Source organism: Pseudorasbora parva, chromosome 4 (assembly GCF_024679245.1).
Source record: "Pseudorasbora parva isolate DD20220531a chromosome 4, ASM2467924v1, whole genome shotgun sequence".
Taxonomy (NCBI): Eukaryota; Metazoa; Chordata; class Actinopteri; order Cypriniformes; family Gobionidae; genus Pseudorasbora; species Pseudorasbora parva.
This window is the reverse complement of record NC_090175.1, coordinates 10,421,311-10,438,543: the sequence shown is the minus strand read 5'-3', so window position 1 is coordinate 10,438,543 and position 17,233 is coordinate 10,421,311. Positions and strand designations below refer to the sequence as shown.

At 37.2% G+C, this 17,233-nt stretch overlaps 1 protein-coding gene across 1 annotated transcript; it reads left to right on the top strand.

The window, feature by feature from the left end:
- Nucleotides 1-960: 960 nt before the first annotated feature.
- On the top strand, nt 961-16,702 carry commd1 (copper metabolism (Murr1) domain containing 1). The gene is made up of 3 exons (XM_067442607.1): nt 961-1,172; nt 5,038-5,325; nt 15,909-16,702. The coding sequence occupies exons 1-3, from the start codon at nt 999-1,001 to the stop codon at nt 16,014-16,016; spliced, it is 570 nt and encodes a 189-aa protein (XP_067298708.1). The 5' UTR covers nt 961-998; the 3' UTR covers nt 16,017-16,702.
- Nucleotides 16,703-17,233: the final 531 nt, after the last annotated feature.

The window sequence follows — 17,233 nt, the reverse complement described above, 5'->3', positions numbered from 1 at the left end:
AAAAGGGGAGGGAAATGTATATGTTATATCCTCTGTAGAGGACTCCACTCAGTTGTTACCTTCTGGCGCTTTTTGGTCACTTTTGACCGAAAAATCTTAAAAATCACTCTTAACTGGAATGGTATGACACTTGGTGACATAGCACTTGGTGTATGAAAACACACAAAAAATTGAGGACATGATCTGAAAAGGATAATTGGTAGTAAAAAAATAAAAAATAAAACTTTTTTTTTCATTCACCAATTAATACATTTTTTTTTTTTTTTAACCAAACTTTGTATAAAGATGTTTCTCAACTATTTTATAAAATGTAATGAAATGAATTGTGATACCATTTTACTTTATGTAGCCTAGTATATGGGTAAAATGGTCCTACATGGATAGTGCCATTCAATATAATGTATCCATCCACTGTATCTAAATTGCATATTAATGTGTCCTTGTTCCAACATGTAAAAAAGAAGTATAATGGGAGTAACAATATACATTTTCATAACAATATAATGTCTAATATTTCATATGAATATTGATATATAATTTATTTCTCTGTTCACTTGTTGTATCTCCCAAAATAACACGCTTTAAGTTCATTACAGTATGAAAGCAATGCCCTGTACTGTAAAAGAAACTCATATTTTGATTAGAAACCCCATAACATTTTCTTGAGGCATTGATTTATGACAAACAATGTAAAAATTTGTTAGATTTAAATGATAATTACAAAATATTATCATATTGAATATCCTTTTTAAAGACCAATGAGAAGTTGTTGACATGTTGAAAGCCCTGACTGTGCTCTTTACAAGACATCCAGACTGTGAACCCGTGACATGTATGGTGTCAGAGAAATTCAGTAAAATATAATGTACACAAATGTGGACAAAAGTCTATTCCTGGGCCCCAGGAAGATATATTAAAATGAAAAGAAAAAAAAAACGCCGGAAGTGACAGAACGCGCGGTGTGACGCGGATCACATGACCCCCTGTCAACATCCAACATGGCTGACGCGGACAGCCAGAGATGTGTGAGCGCTTTATTGAACGGAATCACTCAGAGACTTTATTACGGAAATACAGAAATCACAGAGGAGTTTCTGAAGAATGAGCTCTACGCCGAGATGAAGCAGGACGAGTTCCGCGCGCTGCATGACAAGATGAGGTCGCTTCTGAAGGTACTATCTCCTCTTCCGCCACTCTCTATAAGAGCTTACATGACAGCAGGACGCTTATTGCTATTTATGCATTAACATACGAACGGAAACATTTCACAGAGATATTTCATTGTTTAACACTAAATGCAGATGTGGACTGCACTGTCATCCGTCTACCGCTAGAGCGCAGCAGATTTCTTGCACTGCCAATGCTAGACATGGAATAATAAAAAAATGTATTGGAACTTAAACGTAACACAACATTTACACTTTTAACAAGACATGCAAAAAGATAACACATTTAAAGAAAATGGTTTACATTGTATAAAGAAAAATAAATAAATTCAAAATGAACAAACAAGAAGAAACAGCACAGAGCAACTTTAAAGTAACGTAAAAGTGTATGGCTACATGTTTTGTTATCAATACATTGAATATACTTAATATTGAAATGAAAGTCCGTCATAAATACCTTCAAACAGGGTTTAGAATGATTCCATTGACTTTTATAAATATGAAACTTAGCAAATAAAATCATCATAAGTGATTTTATTTAATAATTCAACATAAAATTGACAGATGGCTTTTGTGATTCAAAATATAACATCTCTGAATGTTAATTCACAATTATAACCAGACTTACTAGCCATGGATGTCACTTGCTGAGCGTTTATTATTACGATAATTGCGTTATGTTTGACTTATTTTCAATATTTAGTGACAGTGTACACTAGTTTAGTGACTGACGATATGGATTTTGTAACACTTAGAGAGCAGGGTGGCTGATGATCGATAAAAAGCCCTTATCATGTGATTTTTTTTTTAGAGATACTAACTCATGCATAAAGGCTGCATTCATAAATTAAAATAGCCAGATAAATACATATGTAAAATAAACAGATCTATACTTTAGATAGAAGATTTTGATTCTGTAATCCTGTTTTTTTTTTTCCAAATAAATAGTAAAAATATTATTATTACTAATAATAGAAAGGCAAACTCTATAATTCTTTTCATACATTGTTCACCTTTTAACAGACCTGTCTCGTATTTTGTGTAATATGTCTGTATAATATTATTTTCATTTATGCATTCATTCATCTTCCTATATTTAACTAGTTTAAAAACAATCATTGAGATTTTTTGAGAAAAAAAAAATCACTTTTAAAAGAGTGACCTCTTGAAAAGAGATGGCAGCAACAAATAACATAACCAGTTTACAATATCAACCACAATATAAAACAAAATGCATAGTCTTTTAAGAGTAACATTTTAGGAACTAATATTTGCGGGGCAAAGGGGTAACGTCTCCTATAGGAGCCCGTCTTGTAAGGTCCAGGAGACATTGCTAACCTGCTCCATCTCAGATAGAGGTACCCGAATGTAGAATCAGGCAGATAGGGGTTTTAAATTCTCTTTACAACTGTTTTAATTATCCTTGTTTTTATTTTAATTCTTACACATGGTATTCTTATTTATTATGCATATGTTATCACTGTTTTAATTCATTTCTATGTAAAGCATTTTGAATTGCCATTGTGTATGAAATGTGCTATACAAGATAAACTTGCCTTGCCTAATATTTATTATTATACTTAAAAGCTTTATTTTCCGAGCTCTGTTCAAACCGAGAAGCACAGGTCATTTATGCAAAGATTATTGTGTACTGTAGAAACATGATGGCGCAAAATGGCAACTTCACTGTAAGGAGACCCGAGGTGTGTGGAGACAGAAACGGCTCATTCTAAGCTAAAAAAAAAACCCATAAAGGATTATTATGTAAGGTCTTTATACACCACTGAAAACATAGTTATGTATATTATATTGCATTTCTGTCAATAGATCCTCTTAAATACTACACACTGCACCTTTAAACAAAAGACGGGAATCTAATGAAGATGGAGAATGAGATCCTGTGCTGCTGCATTCTCATCTCAGCGATGTCAAAATGAAAGTCTGCTTATGACACTTATTGGCCAAACAGTAAAACTGGTCGGATGAAAATTAATAATTCCAAATATTAGCTTTTATCCTTGTCTGGCTATCACCAGACCAAGCTCAATTTAAAGGGGTGGTCCCGTGTATTTTTTCTAGGCTTTGTTGTGTTTATGGGGCACAGTATAACATGTCTTAATACTTCTTTTTTTTTTTTACGGCATATTTTTCTTGTATTCCACGCCTCTGTCTCCACTGTCCTTTGAACGGCTCGTCTGCTTCCTGCTTCTATGAAGCCCATCCCTCCGAAAAACACAATGGTCTTAGATTGATAGATGGCCAAATGTAGATAAATGGCCAAATGTAGTTTCCTGTATTTTTATTGGCTGAAGTGCCAAGTTTATGCTGTACTGTTTATGCTCAAAAAGCAACATTACATACTAACTAAAGTTAAAAAAGTGAAATCGCATGCAACCACCTCTTTAAGATTGAACATTGGTCTGGGGAGTCTGTTCTGTATTTTCTACTGCACAAGAGGCGTGATCAACGGGCATTATTCAAATGACTCTGTACATTTACATTTATGCATTTAGCAGACGCTTTTATCCAAAGCTACTTACAACTCAGGAGAACAGGAAGCGATCGATCAAGAAGAGGCAAAGAAACACAAAAAGTGCCCCAAATACCAAGATTTGTATACCGCTTAGAGTAGCAAAAACCAGAAAAGGGATGGAGAAAGGAGAAATAGAGTTTTTTTTTATTTTTATGTAAGATTAAGTGCTCATGGAAGACATGAGTTTTTACCTGTCTTTTGAACGAAGCGAGTGATTCTGTCGCGCGTATGGAGGACGGAAGATCGTTCCACCAACCAGGAACAATGAAAGAAAAAGTTCTGTAGAGGTTTTAATGCCTCTCTGTGATGGTACCACAAGCCTTCGCTCATTAGCTGAGCGAAGGCTTCTGGTGGGGGTGTAGACTCGTAGGAGTGAGTCGAAGTATGCGGGTGCTGAGCTTGTGGAAGATCCATAAGCAAGAGTCGGAGCTTTGAATTTGATCCGGGCAGCGAGTGGTAGCCAATGCAGAGAGATGAATAGAGGTGTGACATGAGCCATTTTGGGCTCATTGAATACAAGACGTGCCGCAGCGTTCTGAATCATTTGCAGCGGTTTGATTGCACAAGATGGAAGTCCAGCCAGAAGCGCATTGAAATAGTCAAGTCTAGAAATGACCAGGGCTTGGACAAGAAGCTGTGTTGCATGCTCCGTAAGGAACGGTCTGATTTTCCTGATGTTGTCCAGTGCAAACCTGCATGACCGAGCTGTCTTTGAGATGTGGTCTTTGAAGGACAGCTGGTCATCAAAGATTACTCCAAGATTTCTGACCGACCCTGTACGCAATTGGATAGTCCTTCAACCAATCAGACCATAAGAGGCGTGATCAACAGGCTGCGTATGGAGCCATTCATAAATGCACAGCACAATTCACATTTATAAAATCGGATTCGTAAATTCAAAACACAATTCATAAATGCACAAGTAAAAGCATAAATATTTCCCAAAATGCTCACACAAATGCATCTTACCTAAATAAATAAAAAAATCTTTACACAAATATGTATAATATAAAGTTCTTGAATTAATTTCCATCACGCATTTATAATAGATGTTGCATGTATTTATGGATCGTTGAATCTGCATTTGCAAATCGTCATGTGTGTGGACTGCTTTGAATGTGTGTGTGGGATTTTTGAGACCTTCCTGGCTGGTTACGATTTGTAAATATCTTTTTTTGGAGGACGTTCTGTTTAGCCAATCATGGTGAGCTTTTAATAAACAAATCAAAACACTCCTTACTGAATAGACTCAAGAAGCTCAACTCTGCGTTTACCAGCTTTTATCTACTCTTATCCCATATTACACCCATATCCTGATCTCTCTCTGTCCTCTGTCAGTCCATCGCATCTGCGGACATGGATCAGACGCAGCTCGAGGCGTTCCTCACGGCCCAGACACGTAAGCAGGGCGGCGGCGGCGTGACTCCGGAGCAGGCGGCCGTTTTGGCACGCTTCTGGAAGGCCCACCGGACGCGGGTGCGAGAGAGTCTGCTGGCTCAGAGTCGCTGGGAGCCGGGCCTCAGAGGCCTGAAGTGGAGGGTGGACCTGCACACATCCGCCAGCAGGGGGCAGGTGTCCAACAGCCCCGTGGCCCTGGTGGAGTTAGAGCTTGGCCGCACCGGAGAGGTGAGAAAAGAGGGTGCAATCAGGGCCGGCCCTGACCAATTTAATGCCCTAGGCAAGATTTCACTTGGTGCCGCTTGTATCAAGGTTTAGCACTAGCGTAACCTGTTATCAGTCTAAGTTGTGGAAACACTGGTACTGTTTTATTTTTGTAATGGATGTTGTTGTTTCATATGTTGGTTGAGTTTTAATTTTTTTACCCTGAATCCAGTCTAATCTACTCCTGTGTGTGTGTGTGTGTGTGTGTATGTGTTTGTATATATATGTATGTATGTATGTATGTATATATATATATATATATATATATATATATATATATATATATATATATATATATATGAAAGTGCTATTTTTGTATCGTTTAACCTTCATCAGCCTTTACATTATATATATATATATATATATATATATATATATATATATTATAACGAATACATTATCGACTACCTCTGGAAGTGGTTAAAAGTGGCCGAGCTCAATGTGTTTTAGACCTCGTTTACACCTGTATTTAGCATTTAGCACTTGTGATACAACCAACCAAAATTCATCTCAATACCAGGTGTAAACAGGGCCGTAATATAAACTCACAACATAATACAGAGAGAGCACACATAATAAAGTTAAAATGTCACACCACGTAATGTTAAGTCCAGGTTGCATTCAAAATCGCAGGGTCTAAAATGCAATTGTCATTATGTTTTGGGAAAGTTAACAATGCCGGTGTAAACATACTGTTGATATCTGTGGGTAATATGCCTCAATAGGTTTTTAATACTTCCGTTTTCACAGTTTTGATGAGGATGATGATGATGATGATGATGGTGATAATTTCTGGGAAATGTGGGTACTCTGTCTGGTATCGCACACACCTATGATATGTGCAAACATGTCCCAAAAAATTAAGTCATACCCCTCGGTGCTTGAGTTCACATTGGTAGGTTGCAGTGTTGCCAAGTCCGCTACTTTAACACTGTTGCCGCTGGCAGCTTTTCATGTCCATGTGTTGAAGCGACCCCAATTATGTGATATTTAGCCACAGGAATGCAAATTTTAGCAGGGAACCCTGCCAAAAAAAAACATATATTTTACCCCCGTAACGCGATCAGGCTTGTTTTGGGCTAGTTTTGAATAGCAATTGGGCAGGTTTTGTTGTAAAAACCTGGCAACCCTGGTACGCTGTCGTGATATTTTGGGTGTTTGTTCAGAGATGTATGTGGAGAAAAGGGTCTGCACAAAACCTGAGAGTATTTTAAGAGTTTACATTGACAAATAGCATTATACTGTTGTGAATTTTTTGTCATATTTGAGCTTTTTTTTTTTTATGATCATTTAATAAATTATTAGTATCAAAGATCAACAGCATTGCATATTGTTGTATGTGCATTAAAGGGGGGGTGAAACACTCAGTTTCAGTCAATCTCATGTCAATCTTGAGTACCTATAGAGTAGTATTGAATCCTTCATATCGCCGAAAAGTCTTTCGTTTTATTATATTTATAAAAGAAATATGGGCTGTACCGAGTCTTTCCGGAAAAAAACAGAGCAGCTGGAGGCGTATCGAGTGGGCGGAGCTAAAGAATGATGAGAGCGCAAAGCGGTGATGTCCTCAAGCGTGGAGAAACCCATCGCTATCGGTCTCAGCTAATAGATATGATCCAGAATCATTCGGAGGCTGAAATAAATTGAACAGGAGAATCAGCAGCAGCAGGACGTCCGTCTCTGTGGTATGTACTGTATTTAGTGGCCTGTCAACATTTGTGTGTTTACTCGCAGTTTATGAGGACATGATTCGGTTTATGGACTATTGTATGCGACTAAACCTTTGCAGAGCAAGCAAAACGGTTTTGCACGTCAGATAGTGTAACGTTATACATAGAAAAACAATGGAGTCCGTTAGCGCATTTGAATGACGAAGCACGCGATCGTGTCGTTTACTGATGTTTACTCACGCGACGATAGCCAACAGCACAGACATTTGAAGCTGTTTTAGTCACCGGCTGCTTCCAAAGCAGGACCGAACCTTTATTGCTGGGACGGCTCCGTCAAAAACACACTTCTTTGGTATGATTTGGTGAAGTCCTGACAGCAGTGAATGGTGGAGATCCACTTTGAGACGCGATTGAAGCGATGTTGTGAAGCTTCCCGTCATTTCTGCGTTCAAATCGGTTCAAATGCAGCGCTGCCTTCCCAGAATGCTGTGCTGAAGCATTGAAGTTGCTCGACGTCACCCATAGGAATAAAGTGGAGCGCGGCGCGACCACAGGGCGCCTCAGAAGTGTTCACGGACGACTGGATCTGCACCTGATAGAGTGTTTATGGGCGTGCATTTCCTCTCTCGCTCTAGTACGGCCCATACAAGGACCTTCCGCTCTATTAACGTCAACCTGAGCCATACTCGAAAAAAACTCTCCGAAACTTGTGAGAAACCGGAAGGAGTATTTTTGACACAGAAATACTCCATCAAACGTCCAACATTAGCTTTTGAATCTTTGTCTATGTTTAGGATGGGAATCCAAGTCTTTAACAGTGTAAAAAGCTCAGTATGCATCAAACAGCATTTCATCCCCCCCTTTAACTAGACAAGTGTAGCATAGGAAGAAGCTAATATAGCAGATATTAGTCCAAAACGATTTCTTATCAATTGTTTTTAACCTTATTTTAATTACATGGTACAGTTCTTTTTTTCTTTTCTTTTTTGATGATTGACAGATGTTCCGAGATTTCTAATAATCTTCTGCAACGGCTCAGCTTACATTGTTTCTTTATTCTTTGTACCAATAATTAGAATTAACAACAGCAGTGCATGTTGATGCGTGTGCATTACCTGCCAGACAAGTGTTATAGCAGTACTAGTCTAATGCAAACTGGCCTCTTGTCTGTATGAGTAATGATGTAAATCGCAGATGAAATGAGATCTTACCATAAGCAAAATTGTATTTAATCAAATTATACCATGGCCCAGTTGAATTCTTGTTGATTGATCGATGTTCAGAATAATTTTCTGTAAGTGCACAGCTGTGAAGCAGTTCTGCTTTAATGACTGCTTTCCTGAAACTACATTGAATATCTATGGAAATTATTAATAATTAATTATGAAAAGATAGTGCTGCAGTGTAAAGGAAAAAACACTCTAAAAATGGATTCTTCTTTACCATCGGTTTGATTATTAATTATGTATGAATAATAAACACATGTTGTTACATTTATTTTATATTATATTATGGTATATTATTTAAATATACACTAAATGTACATGGATTTATTTATTATACATGTACTTTTTGTAATTTAATTAGAATTTTCAGTAATTTAACCATTATTTATTTGTCGCTATTACAGTGAAACTATAGTTTTTCTATGCATATTTTCTGTTCACGATAACTCTAATCGATATCATAAACTGTTAGTTATTTACAGAAACACCCTCATCAGCAAAGTGTGCACCCTCTGGTCAATATGTTCTCGAACTGCATGAGGTTTTGATGGAGCTCTAATCCATGTCTTTATTTCCCGTGATATCAGGAGATCTGAGTTACAGGAAACGGAGAGCCATTAGTGACATTAGCCGCCATTACCCTGCCATTAAATCTTTCCGTACATTATCAGCTCTTTCAAGGTCATCTGGGTTTTTTTTTCATTTGCAGATTTTAGATTATTATCAGTAAAATCTGCCTTATGTTATCATTTAACCTCAGCGGGGCAGGATGAGAAGGACAGCCTCCTTTTTCTGTTTCTTTTGATTTATTTATATATTTTAGAGGTGGCCATTATGAGCTTATTTCACAATTGATAATATATATATATATATATATATATATATATATATATATATATATATATATATATATATATATATATATATATATATATATATATATACACAGTGCCTTGCGAAAGTTTTCGGCCCCCTTGAACTTTGCAACCTTTTGTCACATTTCAGGCTTCAAACATAATGATATGAAACTGTAATTTTTTGTGAAGAATCAACAAGAAGTGGGACACAGTCATGAAGTGGAATGAAATTTATTGGATATTTCAAACTTTTTTAACAAATCAAAAACTGAAAAATTGGGCGTGCAAAATTATTCGGCCCCTTTACTTTCAGTGCAGCAAACTCTCTCCAGAAGTTCAGTGAGGATCTCTGAATGATCCAATGTGGACCTAAATGGCTAATGATGATCAATAGACTCCACCTGTGTGTAATCAAGCTCTGTATAAATGCACCTGCACTGTGATCATCTCAGAGGTCCGTGTAAAGCGCAGAGAGCATCATGAAGAACAAGGAAAACACCAGGCAGGTCCAAGATACTGTTGTGGAGAAGATTAAAGCCGGATTTGGATACAAAAATATTTCCCAAGCTTTAAACATCCCAAGGAGCACTGTGCAAGCGATAATATTGAAATGGAAGGAGTGTCAGACCACTGCAAATCTACCAAGACTTGGCCGTCCCTCTAAACTTTCAGTTCATACAAGGAGAAGACTGATCAGAGATGCAGCCAAGAGGCCCATGATCACTCTGGATGAACTGCAGAGATCTACAGCTGAGGTGGGAGACTCTGTCCATAGGACAACAATCAGTCGTATACTGCACAAATCTGGCCTTTCTGGAAGAGTGGCAAGAAGAAAAAAGTGTTGTTTAAAGTTTGCCACAAGCCATCTGGGAGACACACCAAAATGTGGAAGAAGGTGCTCTGGTCAGATGAAACCAAAACTGAACTTTTTGGCAACAATGCAACAAAGGCGTAAAAGCAACACAGCTCATCACCCTGAACACACCATCCCCACTGTCAAACATGGTGGTGGCAGCATCATGGTTTGGGCCTGCTTTATTTCAGCAGGGACAGGGAAGATGGTTAAAATTAATGGGAAGATGGATGGAGCCAAATACAGGACCATGCTGGAAGAAAACCTGATGGAGTCTGCAAAAGACCTGAGACTGGGACGGAGATTTGTCTTCTAACAAGACAATGATCCAAAACATAAAGCAAAATCTACAATAGAATGGGTCAAAAATGACCATATCCAGGTGTTAGGATGGCCAAGTCAAAGTCCAGACCTGAATCCAATCGAGAATCTGTGGAAAGAACTGAAAACTGCTGTTCACAAACGCTCTCCATCCAACCTCACTGAGCTCCAGCTGTTCTGCAGGAGGAATGGGCAAACATTTTATTCTCTCGATGTGCAAAACTGAGAGAGACATACCCCAAGCGACTTACAGCCATAATCGCAGCAAAAGGTGGAGCTACAAAGTATTAACTTAAGGGGGCCGAATAATTCTAAACGCCCAATTTTTCAGTTTTTGATTTGTTAAAAAAGTTTGAAATATCCAATAAATTTCATTCCACTTCATGATCTTGTTGTTGATTCTTCACAAAAAATTACAGTTTTATATCATTGTTTGAAGCCTGAAATGTGGCAAAAGGTCGCAAAGTTCTAGGGGGCCGAATACTTTCGCAAGGCACTGATTGATATATATATATATATATATATATATATATATATATATATATATATATATATATATATATATATATATATATATATATATATATATATAATTTTTTTTATTTTATTATTTTTTTTTTATTAAAAATAACAACAAAGCTAATTACAAACGATAGGACAAATACAATAATAACAATATGTTTTCTTTCATCCACATGAGCCATAAATACATTTAATGGCTTTTCTCAGTCTATAAGGCACCAAATTAAAAAATAATTTCACATTTCTACTACATAAATGACCCAGTTACATACACATTCATCTTCCCAGCGCTGAAGTTCCCCTCTAAAGGTGCACTGTGTAAATTTTAGCGGCATCTAGCAGGGAGGTTGAGAATTGTATCCGTCCACACCTCACCCCTGACTTCACTGTAAAGAGACCCGTGGTGTATGGAGACAGAAATGGCTCATTCTAAGCTAATAAAAACATAATGCTAAGGTCTTTATACACCACTGAAAACATAGTTATGTATATTATATTCCAATCTGTCAATTGATCCTCATAAGTATTACACTACACACTCTAAATGCTGTGAAATACACAATATAGCAAAACGATAGCAGCGCTGTAAGAAGAGCCTTCGCTCGACGTAAGTGGCTCTCAGCCGTTTGTTTGTCTGAGTGCTCTAATTGTTTGGTATCATTGGTGCTGCGAGATGCATTATACGCGTATGATTCATGCTCAGAGAATAGGGGACTGTTGGGTATTCAATCCTCTTCAGAGCAGCTGGAGAGCATAAGCGTCCCTCATCACGGCCACAACCACAAGAACAGGAGGAGATTGATTCTGGGTCACGAGATCAATTACTGCATGATAAAAACACAAATCATTTCAGATATCTCAGTGTTTGTGTTTGGACGGCAAGGAAGATAGAGCTTTGCACACGTCCACAGAACACGTTATGTATTGTACAGTTCAGATATTAATAAGAATGAAAATTTAATGACTCCCTTAATTTTTCGGGACGGGCCTGTCACTATGTTCGGTCACGTCGCCCAGTGTGAGATTTCAGATCATGTTTCTGTTTTCCAGCAACGCTCCTATCCGTTTTGCGGTCTGTGGATGTCCGCCGCTGTCAGTTAATTAGATTTCACAGATGAATTGGCACCTTAATTGGGCTTGTTTATTAAATATCGTGTCAATTGTGCTTTCCGATGTTATTATATTTACTTTAGCCACTGTCGCTGTGGTTAAAGGTTATGTGATATGACTATTGTGACCATGAAAAAGCAACTTGACATATGCCAATATTTATTATCCCAATGAAAATTTTATTTTCATATCAGATATTGATAGTTATTACAATAATTGTAAACATTACATCAGTTATTCCTTTATGCTGTACTTAAAGGGAACATTTTTGAGAGTCACATTTATGAAATGCAGTTGTCATAATCTGACTGCATGGATGTCAGCATTTTTGTGTGTGTATTGTTGGGTCTTTTTGAGTTTGTTACGAGGTCAGATTCCCCACAGTAATGTTTGCCTCATTTTGGTATCTGCTTCTTTTCCCGTTAACTCTTAGTGCCCAGATACAGTGTCACAGGTTTATTTTGTTAACATTAGTTAATGTATTATGAACTAACTATGAGCAGTTCATTTGTTACTGTATTTGTTAATCTTTGTTAACGTTAGTTAATAAAAATCCAGCTGTCCATGATTTGTTCATGTTAGTTCACAGTGCTTTGACTAATACTAACAAGATTTTAATAAAGTATTAGTAAATGTGAAATTAACAAAGATAAACAAATGCTTTGTAAGTGCAGTTCATTCTTAGTTAATGTTAACGGTATCACTTTAGTATGGGGAACACATACACACTATTAACTACGACTTTTGCCTCAATAAACTCCTAATTTACTGCTTATTAATAGTTAGTAAGGTCTTTTTTGTAGTATTTAAGTTTAGGGGTCGGATTAAGAGATGTAGAATAAGGTCATGCAGAATAAGGCATTATTATGTGCTTTATGAGTACTAATACACGGACAATATCCCAGTAATATGCATGATAATAAGCAACTAGTTAATAACTGAACCTTAAAATAAAGAGTTACCATGTTAACTAATGAAACCTTATTGGAAAAGTGTTACCACATAAACTAATAATGGGCACAATGTTTATTGCATTAATATACTTAATAATAATCATTAATTTCTTAATCATTAATAAAATCTGTAATATTAATTCTTCTAATATTTCCTAATCGTATTAATCTAGGGTAATTTTCTGTGTATTAATACATTTATAATAATCCCAGTTACATAAATTAACATTTCTCAATAATGTATTAAGAGCTAATATAAGTTAACAATAATGTATCACTAATTAAATATTTATGTAATTAATACAAATTGTTAATGTGTGCATACACTACCATTCAAAAGTTTTGGAGACTGTAAAAGTGACAGTAAAGACTTTTATGTTATATATCTTAAATAAATGCTGTTATTTTGATCTTTTCTATTCATCCAGGAAAATAAACGTATCGCAATCGTATCAAAATCGTTTCCTCAAAAATAAAAGTTAAACATGGATCATGCGACGCTGAAGACTGGAGTAATGATGCTGAAAATACAGCTTTGATCACAGGAATAAATTACATTTTTAAACACTTATTTTAAATTGTTACAATATCTCATAGCCGTTTTCATTTTTTTGTTTTTTTTGTTTAAATAAATAAAGTCTGTCAAAAAGAATTAATAATTCTACTGAGCCCAAACCTTTGAACAGTTGTGTATTCATACATTGGGGAAATGTATCTTTCCTGAAGGAGACACCAGTGCAGTGTTTAAGATGAAGGTTAGTTTAGGGTTCATGCTCTGGTTCACTGTGAATGAAAAACTGCATTCGGTGTCTGGTGAGGTCATAATGATCTGCTTCAGCAGCTGATATCATTCCCATTCTTCATCTGTCCTTCTGGATCATTTTAACAACACTATTCTTTTGCTGCCCTGTAATTAAGGGATAATAATGTATAAGTTACAAAATATAATATACCATGAGGGGGATCGTGACCCAGCCTGGATCGAATGCTAAATGTACTTTCAGGTCACGTTTACCCAGTAAATGCTCTGTGCCTGAAATCGAATACTTTCCTACTATAGTATGTGGAAAAGAAGTAGGCAAAAAAGCTCCAGTGAGATTCTAAAGTTTGCATTCAATGGATCTATCAATCCCATGAGGCCACAGGAGTCAAATTCAAAGGTAGTACCTACTCAGGGTGTCATTTCAGATGGACATAAAGCTGATTCACAAGTGAGATAGAGAAGAGAAACTCAGTAGGGAAGCGGTTCAGAAATTAATGTGCAGTTTAGTATCACTGGAAACAAACTTGTTTACAGAATGCTGACCAATCGAAATCAAGAATTACAGGAAGTTCTAGTTCTTAATTCTCATTCAAATGAAGGTTTAATGGGGTCATATAATGGTACATGCACTTTCACAAGCTGATTGTATGGAAATGTGTGTTGGCCGTGCCTGTACACAACCATCCTATAATGATAAAAATCCATCAAGTGTTTTTTTTTAAATCTCCTTATATGTTTTCACCATAGCCTGTAAAAAAATATGGACGTAGTGTCCGTGACGTCACCCATAAGATTCCGATAAGCCGTTCTGAAGCTTAAAGTATGGGCGAGCTGGGCGTCGCCATCTTGTGAGCGAGTCATTGTGCGTCACTCCCACATAACAGAAAATGGGCAAAAAGGCGGGATGTGCGCGGAGCTGAGGTGACGCAATAACTATGGCAGATAAATGGCTATCCACTTGTAACCACGCCCTTAATTATGCAGAACTTTAAGGCTTTATATAACGTAAACGAATGAGTTATAAAAAAATTCACCCTCCTCACAGTCGTCATGAAGATCAAAATTAGCCTTATAAGCCAAAACCACAATTTGTAGCAGGCTGTAAACATGTTTTTTTCTGGTGTAAAGTTGAGAATTTTAACATGGGGCTCAATGAGATTCTGCTCCTTCTGGAGCCTGCCTCTAGTGGCCAGTTAAGGAATCGCAGTTTACATTACTTCCGTATTGGCTTCAAGAGAGATCGCGGGAGGTTGCCGCTTGGTTTTCACCTGTCTGAAATCAAGCCGTTCGATGTGTGACGTCACACGATTGGACACCCCTCCCACGACTGTTGATTGACAGCAGTGTTTCAGCTCGGACCCGCCCTGAGCGAGCTCAAGCTGTCGTCGTTACCATAGACATCTAGGTTTCAAATCTATATGATATCTATGGTCGTTACAGTCCGCCATTGTGTAAGAAGAGACGCTGGCCGATTGTGGTGTTCTGTTCTCGGGTGTAATAATGAACACAGCAGTCATTCTGATGTTCCTAAATTCGTTGGAGCCGAGATCTTGTCCCGGTCCGACTCTGGTTACAATTGATAGAGTTGATCTTATTTACGGTCTATGATCTGTCCTCTCAGAGGGTGCGTTTCAATTGGATCCCTAGTTCAATTGCCAGGGCACTGATCAGGGAGTCAGCCCATTGACTTATGTCCTAATCAGTTCCCTGACTAGTGAACTAGGGAGCGGATTGAGACGTACCCAAAGACTCGTCGCCTCTGCTGTCATGGGCAACGACTCCTCGCGCCGCCCCACATAACTGAGGGGCGGGGTCATTTATCATTTAAAGCTAAATGCTCTAGAATGGCTTGGTGAAAACAGAGCTGTTATTGAGCACTGACCAGGTAAAATTAGTTTTTTCTTACAATACTAATGAGAATTTTTAATTAAAGTATAATACAAAGTTTTCATTTAGACACTAAAGAATCATGTTAGCTTGTATAAAAATGGCATTATATGACCCCTTTAAAAGCAATCTTTTTATTGATTGAAAATAAAAAGTTTTTTAAAGGATTTATGTCGGTTCTGTTTGGGTGGGAACTACTTTTAGAGTGTTTTGCAGTGAATCTTACACCGCTGTGTTGATGCAGGTCGTGTCAACAGCAGTGCTAAAATATTACACGTGTGGTTTTAAATGATTCTGGGTCACTTCAGGTTCTTCAGTCATACTGAATGTCTCTCTCTCTCTCTCTCTCTCTCTCTCTCTCTCTCTCTCTCTCTCTCTCCTTCAGAGCTCTGAGTTTGTGTGTTTGGAGTTTGATGAGCAGAAGGTGAATTTGGTGCTGAAGAAGATGGCAGAGCTTCAGGAGAGCATCGACAGCGTTGTTCATCGCAGCTAAAGTGTGTGTGTGTGTGTGTGTGTGTGTGTGTGAGAGAGAGAGAGAGAGAGAGAGAGAGAGAGAGAGAGAGAGAGAGAGAGAGAGAGAGAGAGAGAGAGAATGTGTGCTGTATTGTTATTTTCATCATAAATAATCAATGTCAAAACTCGAACTTTGATATATGCGAGTTATTTTTTTTTCCTCTCAAAGGAGCACTTAAGGTTCTGTATTATTTCGGTGTTAGTTACTAATATACTGACATAGACGTCACACAGGAACATCGCAAATGATGTGCTTGAACGGACCCGTCCAAAGTCTTTCTCTTGTTTCGCAAGCTCTTCTCGAATCCTAGCAAACCCTTAACATACATTATGAAAGTTTGTCTAAGTCATCTCTTACATAATCTAATTTTAGTTGTGGTTTTGAGTGTGAACACTTCGAGAGATCAAGTTTCATCGATCAGGATGGGATTGCAGACAAATGTAAATTAGTACATACTCATTTGAAATGTTTATATCACTGAAATATGCACTCCTACTTTTGAGCATTAAGTAAATACTAGTCATTTTCCCCCTTAAATCTTTAAATGTGACCAGGGGGGTTTCTAGGGAACCAAACCCATGCTAGTGCCATGCCCTAACTAATAGTTTAGCACTCATTGTCTTCCAGATTTAATTGCTGAGTATTAAAGGTGTGTTTGTACACAGTGTTCAGTTCTCTTGGATCTTTTGTTTCAGACCAAAAAAGAAAATGATGCATTTAGTCGTTATTCGCTTTACCCTCACACTGTCACTTTTTAGACCAAACCTAAAGATACAAAAAAGAGAAAATGGCTTTAATAACATATATTTTGTGACTGAGCTTACCAAACATCCAAAACTATGCTGTATTCTGGGCTAAAAGCACTTGCTGTATGTACATAGCTATATATGATGGTATTTTGTTCAGCTGAAAACTTGTGAAAAGCTTATAAAATGTTGACAGGAATTCCTCTTTTACAGACTCAAACGAAGGAGGCATTTCGACGACTGTACTGACTTGATCACTCCTGATGAGAAAAAAAACAGCTATGCTTGAGCATTGTCTTTTTAAAGCTACACTGTGTAACTTTTTTAGTTTATTCTTAGCTAAAAACACTTGGTTCTTTCAAAAATACATGTGCTCATTAATGTATATTTACTTCTTTCAAGTAATAAAGTATTCTTGTACGTTTATAATATGCCACTGAAAATCCATAC

Excerpts from the sequence above, each read along its gene's own strand:
- commd1 (XM_067442607.1), top strand. The coding sequence starts at position 999 with ATGGCTGACGCGGACAGCCAGAGATGTGTGAGCGCTTTATTGAACGGA. Across the intron at positions 1,173-5,037 it reads AGATGAGGTCGCTTCTGAAG|TCCATCGCATCTGCGGACAT; the intron begins GTACTATCTCCT and ends GTCCTCTGTCAG. Across the intron at positions 5,326-15,908 it reads AGCTTGGCCGCACCGGAGAG|AGCTCTGAGTTTGTGTGTTT; the intron begins GTGAGAAAAGAG and ends TCTCTCCTTCAG.